The 13,055-nt window shown below is 39.4% G+C and overlaps 2 protein-coding genes across 2 annotated transcripts; one reads left to right on the top strand and one right to left on the bottom strand.

The window, feature by feature from the left end:
* Positions 1-311: 311 nt before the first annotated feature.
* Positions 312-9,779, bottom strand: LOC309505428 (apoptosis regulator BAX-like). The gene is made up of 6 exons (XM_082178795.1): positions 9,673-9,779; positions 6,891-6,939; positions 6,623-6,805; positions 6,365-6,500; positions 6,173-6,277; positions 312-1,839 (listed from the first exon to the last, which is right to left on the bottom strand). Exons 1-6 carry the CDS (start codon positions 9,701-9,703, stop codon positions 1,741-1,743), a joined length of 603 nt encoding a protein of 200 aa, XP_082034921.1. The 5' UTR covers positions 9,704-9,779; the 3' UTR covers positions 312-1,740.
* An 882-nt stretch (positions 9,780-10,661) lies between these two features.
* On the top strand, positions 10,662-12,942 carry rps11 (ribosomal protein S11; the record flags this gene model as incomplete). Its single annotated transcript, XM_082179125.1, is given in 6 exon segments — positions 10,662-10,691; positions 10,693-10,710; positions 11,433-11,567; positions 11,762-11,837; positions 12,376-12,505; positions 12,754-12,942. Coding segments are annotated over 6 exon segments (513 nt in total). The 3' UTR covers positions 12,878-12,942.
* Between the last annotated feature and the right edge of the window lie 113 nt (positions 12,943-13,055).

Genomic DNA, 13,055 nt, shown 5'->3' with positions numbered 1-13,055 from the left:
TTTCAAAGACATTTTAAAGGCAAGGATTATTCTTAATGCTTCCAATTATTTTGCAGACAAATGTATGGGAAATATTACAGTTGACAAGTGTCCCGTATTTTAGAAACATCCCAGGATGCACCTCATGAAAGTCTCCTAAAATAAGCCACAGTGAATACTATATAGTTTTCTTTGTTTAACATTCACTACAAAATTCCCATACTTTTGTTTGTTATTTCACAGTTCTGATGCTTTTACCATGATTATTTTAAAATGTGGAAAATTATAATAAAGCTGTGTCAAAAAATCAAAACACACACCACACGTTTAAATTGAAATCCATAAAAACAATTTATTGTTTCATTTTACATCTTACAAAACAAACTCATGGGCTCACAGCACATAGACTGCCTTAGGGTGCACAATTGATACCATTTTACAAAGATGTAGAAAAAGATGAAAAAGGGGTGGCTAGTATCATAAAAAGGCCAAGGCACTGTCAACGAAAGAATCAAAAATAAAAGAAACCGTATCCAAACAACCAAAAGAGAAAGAAACAAGTATATAAAAAGAACAATTGCATGTAAAGGTAGGACTGTGGGTCTGACTAACCATGGTTAAAATACAGTACTAAGAAGACTTTGCTGAGGGGAAAAGCTCAACTGATTTGTCTGTTAAGTCTGAGATGAGTCTGTGCCCATGCGCTATCACTTAAACACCGAATGTTTGCACCAGTGCAAGCGAAACTAACTGCTTTTCACAAAGTCCCCTCATGTGGAACGAATTTTCAAGTGTTTTGATAGTCAAGCGGGACCCTCCACTATTCGAAAAGGAAAATATTTGGTTCTGTAAAAAACGCTGTCTTCATGGCTCAGAGAAGTTGAATGCATTTAAGAATCACTAGTATTGTCCATCCCTGTCGTAGGAGGGGCTCGGCGCTCACGCAAACTAAGACACGCCCACATATTGCAACCAGAGTGCTGATTGGTTGGCTGCACTGCTCAAACGCTGCTGCAAACACTTCATAAACAGCTAAAATTGTACCTTCAAGTATAATCAACTTCATTGACGTTTCTTAGCCCCTGCTGCGATGAACTGGCGAACTATGAAAGAAGAGGAGGAATGAGGAAGAGGAGAAATTCAAATAGCAGAAAAAAACTGCCTGAGCCCATTCCTACTCTTTCAGATGACAGATGGTATGCTCAAAAAAAAAGAGAGACAGATATTACAATAATTCAACACTTACGAGCTATTATATATTTTTTATTATTAAATGCAACAGTGACTGTCATTACTCACTTTGAAGAAAAAAAAGATTTTTTTTCCTAAATCAGAAATTCCTGCTTGCAAACAATGTTAATAAATTAAATCAAATACCAATAAACTATTTTATATAACCTAGATACCCATAACCCCAATACTAAGAATAAATAGCTAAAATTAAGCCTAAACCTGACCTCTTGCGCATTAATCTCTCATTTTTCAGTGCAAATGTTATAAGTTGTAGATGAGAAAGGGCACAGGCTCAGGAGTAACAAGAGTGGCTCGAGACATCTGCATCATGCTCTCTTTCTTTCCTCCTCTTCTCTCTCTCTTTCGGTGAGTTGATGTCATTTTCAACTCTCTTATTTGTCTTTCTCTGTATATCTCTATTCAAATCCCTTTCTGTCCCCCCTCACCCTTTGCTGGTCTGTTTCACCCTCTGTTCACTGTCTTAACCCTCTCTTCTCTCAATCTCCACCTTCTTATAAGTCCTCGTGCTCACATCTTGCGGATCACCACTACTGTGGTGAGAACTCCGGCCAAGAAAACCCCGATAGTTTGCCATGTGGGGGTCCCGAAATAGGAGCGGATTCCCTCCTAAAGGAGAAGAAATGGTATGTTTCAGATGGCAAGAGTGGAAGAGCTTTTAATACAGAGAAAATTACATCAGCTTTAAAAAAAAATATTATTTTTTTTTTATATTTGTTGATATAAGAGTCAATAACTGATAAGAGTGTATACATGATAATGAAAGGGGGGGAAAGCCTTCAAGAAAAGGGTAAAAATATAACACATGAAGTTTTTAAAAATGTTATTCTTGTATTCATGATTACCCATTTAAAAGAATATTTTAGAGTAGTCAATGTGCTCCTTGTCTAGCAGTATATTTACTGTCCTCTGAAAATAACTCAACATACAGCCATTATTGTCAAAATAGCTGGCAACAAAAGTGAGTACACCTTAAGTGATAATAGCTGTATGTTGTTTAACCATGCAAAGCCACATGTCCTATTCATCATGTTCATGTTTTTGTCTGCTCGACAGGACCATACAAATTTGTGTATCTTGTATTAGAGCAGTTCAGATTTGTGCTTTGAGTACAATTCTCTCACACTGACCACTGGATGTTCAACATGGCACCTCATGGCAAATAACTCTCTAAGGATTTGAGAATTAGAATTGTTGCCCTCCACAAAGATGGACAAGGCTATAAGAAGATCGGTAACACCCTGAAACTGAGTTACAGTACAGGCCAGGGTCATACAGAGGTTTTCCAAGACGGTGTCCACACAGAAAAGGCCTCGCAAGGGTCAATCAAAGAAGTTGAGTCCTCGTGCTGTGCGTCAGGTGCAGAAGCTGGCTTCAAAAGACAGATGCATGAGTGCTGCCAGCATTGCTTTAGAGGTTGCAGAAGCGGAAGGTCAGCTTGTCAGTGCTCAGACCATATGCCACGCACTGCAACAAGTCGGTTTGCATGGCCGTCGTCCCAGAAGGAAGCCTCTTCTGAAGCTGGGTCACAAGAAAGCCCACAAACAGTTTGCTGAAAGCAACCTGTCCAAGAGCATGAATTACTGGAACCATGTCCTGTGGTCTGATGAGACTAGGATAAACTTGTGTGGCTCAGATGGTGTCCAACATGTGTGGTGACGCCCTGGTGAGGAATACCAAGAAAATGGTGTCTTGCCTACAGTCAAGCATGGCGGTGGTAACATCATGGTCTGGGGCTGCATGAGTGCTGCTGGTACTGGGGAACTGTGCTTCATTGAGGGAAACATGAATTCCAACATGTACTGTGACATTCTGAAGCAGAACATGATGCCCTCCCTTCAGAAACTGTGCCGAACGGCATGACAACGACCCCAAACAACTGCCTTGCTGAGGAAGGTGAAGGTGATGGTGATGGAGTGGCCAAGTATGTCTCCAGACCTGAACCCTATTGAGCACCTGTGGGGCGTCCTCAAGTGGAAAGTGGAGAGGCGCCATGTGTCTAACATCCAGTAGCTCCGTGATGTCATTATGGAGGAGTGGAAGAGGATCCCAGCAACAACCTGTGCAGCTCTGGTGAACTCCATGCCTAGGAGGATTAAGGCAGTGCTAGATAACAATGGTGCTCACACAAAATATTGACCCTTTGGACACAGTTTTGACATGTTTACTTAGGGTGTACTCACTTTTGTTGCCAGCTATTTTGACAATAATGGCTGTTGGTTGAGTCAGAGGACAGTAAATATATACTGCTATACACGCAGCACATTGACTACTCTAATCCAAGTTTCATTTCTATAGTATTGTCCCTTGAGAAGATATACTAAAATGTTTGCTGAAATGTGAGGGGTGTACTCGCATGTATGTAAGTATGCAAGTATGTATGCATGTATAGTGGGGAGAACAAGTTTTTGTCCCACTTACAAAGCATGTAGAGGTCTGTAATTTTTATCATAGGTACACTTCAAATGTGAGAGACGGAAAAAAATCCCCAAAATGCAGAAAATCACATTGTATGAGTTTTAAATAATTAATTAGCATTTTATTGCATGACATAAGTATTTGATCACCTACCAACCAGTACGAATTTCGGCTCTCACAGACCTGTTAGTTTTTCTTAAAGAAGCCCTCCTGTTCTCCACTCATTACCTGTATTAACTGCACCTGTTTGAACTCGTTACCTGTATAAAAGACACCTGTCCACACACTCAATCAAACAGACTCCAACCTCTCCACAATGGCCAAGACCAGAGAGCTGTGTAAGGACATCAGGGATAGAATAGTAGACCTGCACAAGGCTGGGATGGGCTACAGGACAATAGGCAAGCAGCTTGGTGAGAAGGCAACAACTGTTGGCGCAATTATTAGAAAATGAAAGATTCAAGTTCAAGATGACGGTCAATCTCCCTCGGTCTGGGGCACCATGCAAGATCTCACCTCGTGGGGCATCAATGATCATGAGGAAGGTGAGGGATCAGCCCAGAACTACACGGCAGGACTGGGTCAATGACCTGAAGAGAGCTGGGACCACAGTCTCAAAGAAAACCATTAGTAACACACTACGCCGTCATGGATTAAAATCCTGCAGCGCTCGCAAGGTCCCCCTGCTCAAGCCAGCACATGTCCAGGCTCGTCTGAAGTTTGCCAATGACCATCTGGATGATCCAGAGGAGGAATGGGAGAAGGCCATGTGGTCTGATGAGACAAAAATAGCGCTTTTTGGTCTAAACTCCACTAGTCGTGTTTGGAGGAAGAAGGATGAGTACAACCCCTAGAACACCATCCCAACCGTGAAGCATGGAGGTGGAAACATCATTCTTTGGGGATGCTTTTCTGCAAAGGGGACAGGACGACTGCACCGTATTGAGGGGAGGATGGATGGGGCCATGTATCGCTAGATCTTGGCCAACAACCTCCTTCCCTCAGTAAGAGCATTGAAGATGGGTCGTGGCTGGGTTTTCCAGCATGACAACGACCCGAAACACACAGCCAGGGCAACTAAGGAGTGGCTCCGTAAGAAGCATCTCAAGGTCCTGGAGTGGCCTAGCCAGTCTCCAGACCTGAACCCAATAGAAAATCTTTGGAGGGAGCTGAAAGTCTGTATTGCCCAGCGACAGCCCAGAAACCTGAAGGATCTGGAGAAGGTCTGTATGGAGGAGTGGGCCAAAATCCCTGCTGCAGTGTGTGCAAACCTGGTCAAGAACTACAGGAAACGTATGATCTCTGTAATTGCAAACAAAGGTTTCTGTACCAAATATTAAGTTCTGCTTTTCTGATGTATCAAATACTTATGTCATGCAATAAAATGCAAATTAATTACTTAAAAATCATACAATGTGATTTTCTGGATTTTTGTTTTAGATTCCGTTACTCACAGTTGAAGAATTCAATTGAAATTGAAAAATTACAGACTTCTACATGCTTTGTAAGTGGGAAAACCTGCAAAATCGGCAGTGTATCAAATACTTGTTCGCCCCACTATATATTTATTTATTTATTAATTTTTTAATACACACACACACGCACATTTCATTAAATGATTTAAGAAATCTTGAAAACACACATATTCATTATTATTTAAAAATAAAAGTACATTTCAAGGTTACTTAAAAAAAGAAAAATGCATTATTAATTCAGGAATTCCATTACATTTCTAATTTTCTATGCTGACATAATCAAAGCCAAATGGGTGTGGTAAATAATATTAACCAATAAATTCTGTCAAACAATTAAACAAATCCAATAAAATTACAATACTATTCAAAAGTTTGGGGTCAATGCAATTTTGAAAAGTTTTTTATGTCACCAAGGCTGCATTTATTTGATCAAAAATACAGTAAAAACAGAAATATTGTGAAATATTATTACAATTTAAAATAATTGATTTCTATTTGAATATATTTTAAAATGTAATTTGTTCCTGTAATGCAAAGCTGCATTTTCATCAGCATCATGAAAATGCATTACTCCATGATCCTTCAGAAATCATTCTAATATGATGATTTGCTGCTCAAGAAACATCTATTATTATCAACAATGTTGAAAAGAGCTGTGCTGCTTAATTTTTTGTGGATACACTTTATTCAGGATTCTTTAATGAATAGAAAGATCAAATAGAAAACTTTTGTAACATCATTAAAGTCTTTATTGGCATTTTTGATCAATTTAATTTGTGGAATAAAATTATCATCCTTTAAAAAATGTTTTTAAAAAAATGACTGGCTCTAAACTTTTGAACTGTAGTGCATGTGTACAGTACTTCCTGAATATTGAGCTTCACATTACAGAAGTTAAATGTTCATGTTGTTTTGTGTCTTTTGTTTATCTCGGTATCAGTGTTTTTGGTAAAGGTCACTGTGGCCTGTGTGGAAATATCACATCAACCCAAACATTTCACATGATTTTAAGGAACTGATCTAGTGAAGAAGTCACTGTCATTGCTTACCCATCCACCCTGTTCCCTGATCCAGTTGACAACATGTTCCTTAATGTAGGACATAGTCCAGCTTATGATGGTTCTGATGATGTCAGGAACCTTGGTTAAAATAGCCTAGGAGCACAAGAAAAAGATAGACGAATATTTAAAACATCAAAACAATCTATTTCAATATGAGACTTAGCTTGCGTAGGTCTTTACCTTGATGACAAGCCGGCACGCAAAGTAGAAAAGCGCCACCACCCTGCCCCAGTTGAACTTCCCATCAGAGAAGATCTCACGGGCCACTTTCATGAAGACGTCTTGAGTCGGTTGAAGAGCAGAGTCATTTAACATCCTACAGCAAAATGACAGTGAAGATGTATGGATGAGTTGCAGCACACTGCCATCCAGTGGGCATTTCTGAACACAGCAGGAGATGGTGGAGAATGTCACCCACAAGCTGGAACCCTAACTTACCTTTGCAGCTGCGTATTTCCATCCAGCTCATCTCCGATCTGCTGCAAACACTGCGCAAGACGTTTATGGCTGGGGTCACACAGCTCAACGCCACCCAACTGACTCCGGGTTACTTCAGCATCACCATCACCATCACCATCACCATCCCCGCCTCTATGGCGACGAACCCGTTCATAGACGAAGCTGCAGGACAGGGGCGAGATGACCGAGGTAATGAACAAAAACAGAGAACATGGGAAATAAGAAGTGGAGAGAAGATGATACTCACTTATTGAGAAGTGCAGAACCCAAGGCAATTATCTGGTCATTGCCAATGCCTTCAAATGACAGGAAATAATAAGGATTAAAAACATGATATGAGTAAAAATACACTTATATTAAAAAAGGGAGCAAACATATTTGACTTTTATTTTGACTTTTGTTTCCGCCACAGAATTAAACAATTTAAAGATAATTGCGACTTTTTATCTCACAATTCTGAATTCAGAATTGTGAGATATAGTTAAAAAGTCCAATTCTAAGGGGAAAAATGTAAAGATTATAAAAAGATTATATATCACAATTCTGACTTTATAACTTGTAATTGCGAGTTGATATCATGCAATTCTGAGAAAAAATTCAGAATTGCAAGATAAAAAGTCGCAATAATTACATGATTGTTAAATGACTCAGTACAGCAGTGAATCATTTTGCACACATTTGGTTTCAGTTTCCTAGTGAGTAAAGTTGATGTAAAGAAACTAATATGCATGAGCTGTCCTGTGGAAAAAGAGACTTGTTTAACCTAAATTCATTTCATAAATATCTAATTTTGACTATTAGACATATTTGAATATTCAAATAAAACAAAGGACTTCTGTCAAAATATCTCACAACTCTATCGCTGGCCTTAAAGGGTTAGTTCACGCAAAAATGAAAATGAATCACTCACCCTCATGTCTTCATTCCAAACCCTTAAGACTTTCGCTCATCCTCAGAACACAAATGAAGATCTTTTTAATGAAATCTGAGAGCTTTCTGTCCCTCCATTGACAGTTACACAACTACCACTTTCAAGCCCCAGAAAGGTAGTATAGACACAAAAGTAATCCATGTGACTCCAGTGGTTTAACTTCAGTTTTATGTGACGCATGTGCTTTGTTTGCGCAAAACATTATGCACAAACATAATTTACAACTTTGCAAAATATTAATCTCCGACTCGAGTTCAAACAACAACGTCTGCTCTTGCGTCAACACAACACGCATGCGTCATGGTGCTCTCCTGAACACGAGTTGGAGATTTAGTCAATAAAATGGTAAAAACACAAAGCAAGCACATTAAAAAGATCTTCATCTGGAAATCAACAACATCACAGTATCGGGCATGTGAGCACAGCCAACACAAGCGCACAGAGGCTGTGTCTAAAAACAGTGTGCTGCCTAAAAACGTCACTTCATAAAATTGAGATTAAACCACTGGAGTCACATGGATTACTTAAACAATGTCTAGCCTATGTCTTTACTACCTTTCTGGGGCTTGAAAGTGGTAGTTGTGCAACTGTCAATGGAGGGACAGAAAGTTCTCCAATTTCATAAAAAAAAAATCTTCATTTGTGTTCTGAAGATGAACAAAAGTCTAATGGGTCTGGAACGACATGAGGGTGAGTAATTAATGACAAAATATTCATTTTTGGGGTAAACTAACACTTTTAAAACTTCACTTGATGACACCAACATAACAAATGCAGGCTGTCTCAAAACTAGTGAGCTCAGCTGCCTACCGAGACAGCATTTAGAGTGTCACAAACATATTATACCTAGAAATGATGTCTAAGTAAGCAGGTTGGAAACATAACAAAACCCATTTCTGGTCGTATCTAAGTATGTAACCCTCCTTTTGTGTTCTGGTCAATATGACCCATAATAAACTACTCGAAACACAGGTAAGTTTAAATTGATACTTTTTTTCATTTGGGGTCATGAATATGCATTCAAAATTTCTACACTTAGATGTGTTTTGGAATGGCTGTACAAATATTGTGTCTATGGTGTTAAAGGTCAAATTGAGTTTCCAGGCAATTCACCAAAAATCTAAATTCCCCTCTTGCCGATTATTCATGTAAACCCAGTCAGTTATGTCTTAAGGGAACATAAAAAACAATCATGGTGAAGATCTATTTTATTAACACAGCAAGAGCGTTTTAAAAGATTAGTTCACCCACAAATGACAATTATGTCATTATGTCCAAACCTGTATGAGAAGTTAGGCAGAATGACAGCCTAGGAGACCATTCAAGTTCATTATACGGAACAAGATGCAATGAAAGTGAATAGTGACTGAGGCTGTTACAGTGCCTAACATCTCTTTATGTGCTCCACAGAAGAAAGACAGTGATACAGGATTGGATCAACATACAATTTAGAGTCAACGATGACGTAATTATCATCTTTAGGTGAACTATACCCTTTAAGACAGCAACCCAACTCGAAACCTGCATAATATGTCCAGCTATCGGTGAGGTGAGTGTTTACTACCCCCTCCTAAGAGATCATCACTGAAACGATGATGTCACCTCTTCTGGAAATCAACAACATCGCGGTATCGGGCATGTGAGCACGACCAACACACGCGCACAGAGGCTGTGTCTAAAAACATAGTGTGCTGCCGATCTAGACGGTATTTCTAGGCATCATCGAAAGTTCGGAACGCTCATTCGATGCTCGTACATGCGTTCGGAACGCGGGTGATGCACACACATACTGTCTGGGTAGGCGACTCACTTTAAAACACAGCCAAATAAGACTGCGGTTTGCGTATGCAGTTCAAGTCATTGTTGTCAATCAGTATATCTGAGCGGCGGATCGTCCGCTGGTCGGTATGTGTACAGACATGTTTCAGACAAACAGCGGTGTTGTGACAGTGAACGGCACAGAGCAAACTCACAGTTCACGTTATAAATAAAGTCTAATCTACATTAAAACGTCAGTCTAGACATTCTGTAGGGTATCTGAGTTACGAATCGGAAAAACAGGCGAAAATCATTATTTGGACATAAAAGCGGCACTTACCCGTATCGCCTCCACCCGACGGCGCTGCCATATTAGCATGAAAATAAGTGTGAACGCTTCCGCTGCGTGACGTCAATCAGTGATCGACAGGAGGAAGTCAGTCACCGGAGTCTGATGCAGTAACGCTTCAAATAAAACAACGATTTAGAGGAAACCTTCTTGACCTGTTATAAACATCTCATTGATTTGCATGACATGCTATGTTGTATATAAATTGCAACATATACAAAATTGCACATTTCTGTTAATTTTGGCTGTTTTTCCTCCTCGAGTGTGAGCCATGATAAACGTCTCAAGTATCAAATACGATACAAAATGTAAATGCATACTTTTTATATAGATTATTTAGACAAGTACTCCCTTGTTACTGGTAACGTTCTATGGGCATATGTGGTTCAGATGTCAACTATTCATTTCAGACTAGTATGGCGTGAATTACAGTTGTTGGCAGTTTGCCAGTCGTACTTACTTCTAATCGTTAATTACGTTGGCCTAATAATAATAATTTCACCACTTTATTTTTTAGATTTATACTCACTATGATAATACTGTCATTGCAGTTTGACTATGTTTTTCATACTCCATCTGTGTAGATTCACGCAGAAATTTATATTTCATGATTCTGTTAGCATTGCACGGCGATTTTTTTTACTGCATTTAATTATGTTCAATTATACGCAACGATATTAATAATAATTGTGAACCTTATATGTTTTGAATTAACGCACACCAAAGAAACATGATGGATAAAAGTATCCAATACCTTCTCAACAATGAATTCAGACGGTAACACCAACCACTTGAAGCACAAACCAGTTGTCATTAAAACGATTTTTAAAGTTGTTTAAATGTAAAGAAAGAAATAATTGCGGATAAAATACATAACATTTGGCAAATAGTTTGGTTGAATTCAAGATTTAACGTTAACTCAGTCACGCCCACAATTTGTCGTCATATCCGCGAAAGCCTCTCTTCCGTCCGTCTCGCGCATGTGTAGTCCTCTTTACAACTCGGGTGGCGAAGATGGCGGACGCTCAGGTATGTGAGTCCAAACGGCGTGGTCATGAAAACTCATTTGATTTCATGTTAAACTTCAGTTGAAAGCCACAAATTCTGGTAGATGAACAGCGAAGAAACCAACATGGAGACAATGATGTCGAAATGAACCACATTTTGTGCTAAAATACGCGTTTTTCATCCCGGCTGAACGGAAACGCGTGCGGCCTTTCTTTACCATATCAACAGAATGTGACTTCTTAAACATGCAACTGTTTATATGGACTACAGTTGTTTTAGTATCCTGAGTCAATTTCGTTAATTGATTAAAATAACTGAATTTATCTGCAAAGCACTCCAGCACATGGAAAGCTTTGCTTTTAAGGGTGAGGATATTCTAAATCTGATGATACTTATGGAGAGACTGAACCAGTTGGATATGCCTCGATTTTGCAATGCCACGAGTCCAAAATGCAATTTTTTGGTGTAATTGAACACATGCTCTAAATGGGCATCAAGCTGCAAATGATGATATATCACGACGGTCTTCCAAGTCTGTGAGGCTCTGACGACACTGCCTTATGGCATTTCTCTGATGCAGCATAAAATCTCAAATGTTTTGTTAAAGCCTTTTTGATTCCTAGTCAAAAACATCCAAATGTCCGTTATTTAGGATGTTTAGGTCTGTTATGTTACTTGAACATATCAACATCCATTGGTTTGTAAGGAACATGACTGACTCTTGTGTTTGTGTTCTGTTTCAGAACGAGAGGTCTTATCAGAAACAGCCCACCATCTTCCAGAACAAGAAGCGGGTTTTGGCTGTTGAAGGAAGTGGCAAAGAAAAGCTCCCACGTTACCACAGAAACGTTGGCTTGGGCTTCAAAACCCCTAGAGATGTGAGCTTGTTTGCATATAAGCGTAACTTATCACTTTTCATTGCAGATGATGTTTTTTCATGACGGTCTTCCTAGACTCCAGGAGAGCTCTGAGGATACTGCCTTAAGGCAATACTGATGCAGTTGACTATTCTTCCATTATGTACCTTAAATTGATTTCAAATGACTAAACATCTTCTGCTTTACTTCCACAGGCTATTGAAGGCACTTATATTGATAAGAAATGCCCTTTCACTGGAAACGTGTCCATCAGAGGCCGGATTCTGTCCGGTGAGTCTTTGTAGTTCTTTGTGGAGTAATTGTAGTTTTATTGGGGTGCAGATGATGTCTTATCACGATGGTCTTCTGAACCGTTTGGGTTTTGAGGATAGTGCCTAATGGCTTTACTGATGCCTCCCTGTATATCTTAGTCATTTTGGAAATCAAAGATATTCTTAAAAGGATAATTCACCCAAAAATGAAAATTGTCATTTACTCACCCTCAAGTTGTTCCAAACCTGTAGGAATTTGCCTTCTGAACACAAGATATTTTGAAGAATGTCCGTAACCAGACTGTTGATGGTCCTCATTGACTTCTATAGTATATCCGCCCTCCTTACAATTGGGCCCATCTTACTGTTTGGTTACTGACATTCTTCAAAATATCTTTTGTTCAGCAGAAGAAATCAGTTCTTACAGGTTTGGAGCAACTTGAGGGTGAGTAAATGACAGAATTTTTGCTCTTGGGTGAATTATCCCTTTAAAGACTCTGTTTGCTGGCCATTGATATACTGCATATGTTAACTTATTTGCTGTCACCTTTTTCCAGGTGTGGTGACCAAGATGAAGATGCAGAGGACCATTGTCATCAGGCGGGATTACTTGCATTACATCCGCAAGTACAACCGTTTTGAGAAGAGGCATAAGAACATGTCTGTCCACCTCTCTCCATGCTTCAGGTAAAATTCCTCCTGTGACGCTTCATTTTAGGTGCCCAAAAACCCTTTGTGTGAGCTGCAAATGATGATTTATCATGACGGTCTTCCAAGTCTGTCAGACTCTGACGACACTGCCTTATGGCATCACTGATGCAGCAAATAGTAGTCCCTAAAATGTTTCTTCACACTCAAGGTTTTTAGGTTGAGTAGTTTAGTTTGGAAAAGTTTTTTTTCTTCTTGAATGTCACTAATGTTCTCCATATTTTTAGGGATGTGACTGTAGGTGACATCGTTACAGTTGGAGAATGCCGACCTCTCAGCAAGACAGTGAGGTTCAACGTCCTGAAGGTCACCAAGGCAGCTGGAGCCAAGAAGCAGTTCCAGAAGTTCTAGAACTGATGGTTTAACAATATGGGTCCTCTGTTTGTGGAAATGAAAATAAAAATCTGTTCTTTAAATGTTTCTGTATAGTGTAGTCTATAATGAATGTCACTTTGCAAAGCGTCCTGTTCTTATATGCCAATCCCCGACCCCTTAAACATTTCATATTTTGGATATATCTAACAGGCCC

This window comes from Leuciscus leuciscus (assembly GCF_965113295.1).
Source record: "Leuciscus leuciscus genome assembly, chromosome: 1".
Classification (NCBI taxonomy): Eukaryota; Metazoa; Chordata; class Actinopteri; order Cypriniformes; family Leuciscidae; genus Leuciscus; species Leuciscus leuciscus.
This window is presented reverse-complemented; position numbering and strand designations above follow the sequence as displayed.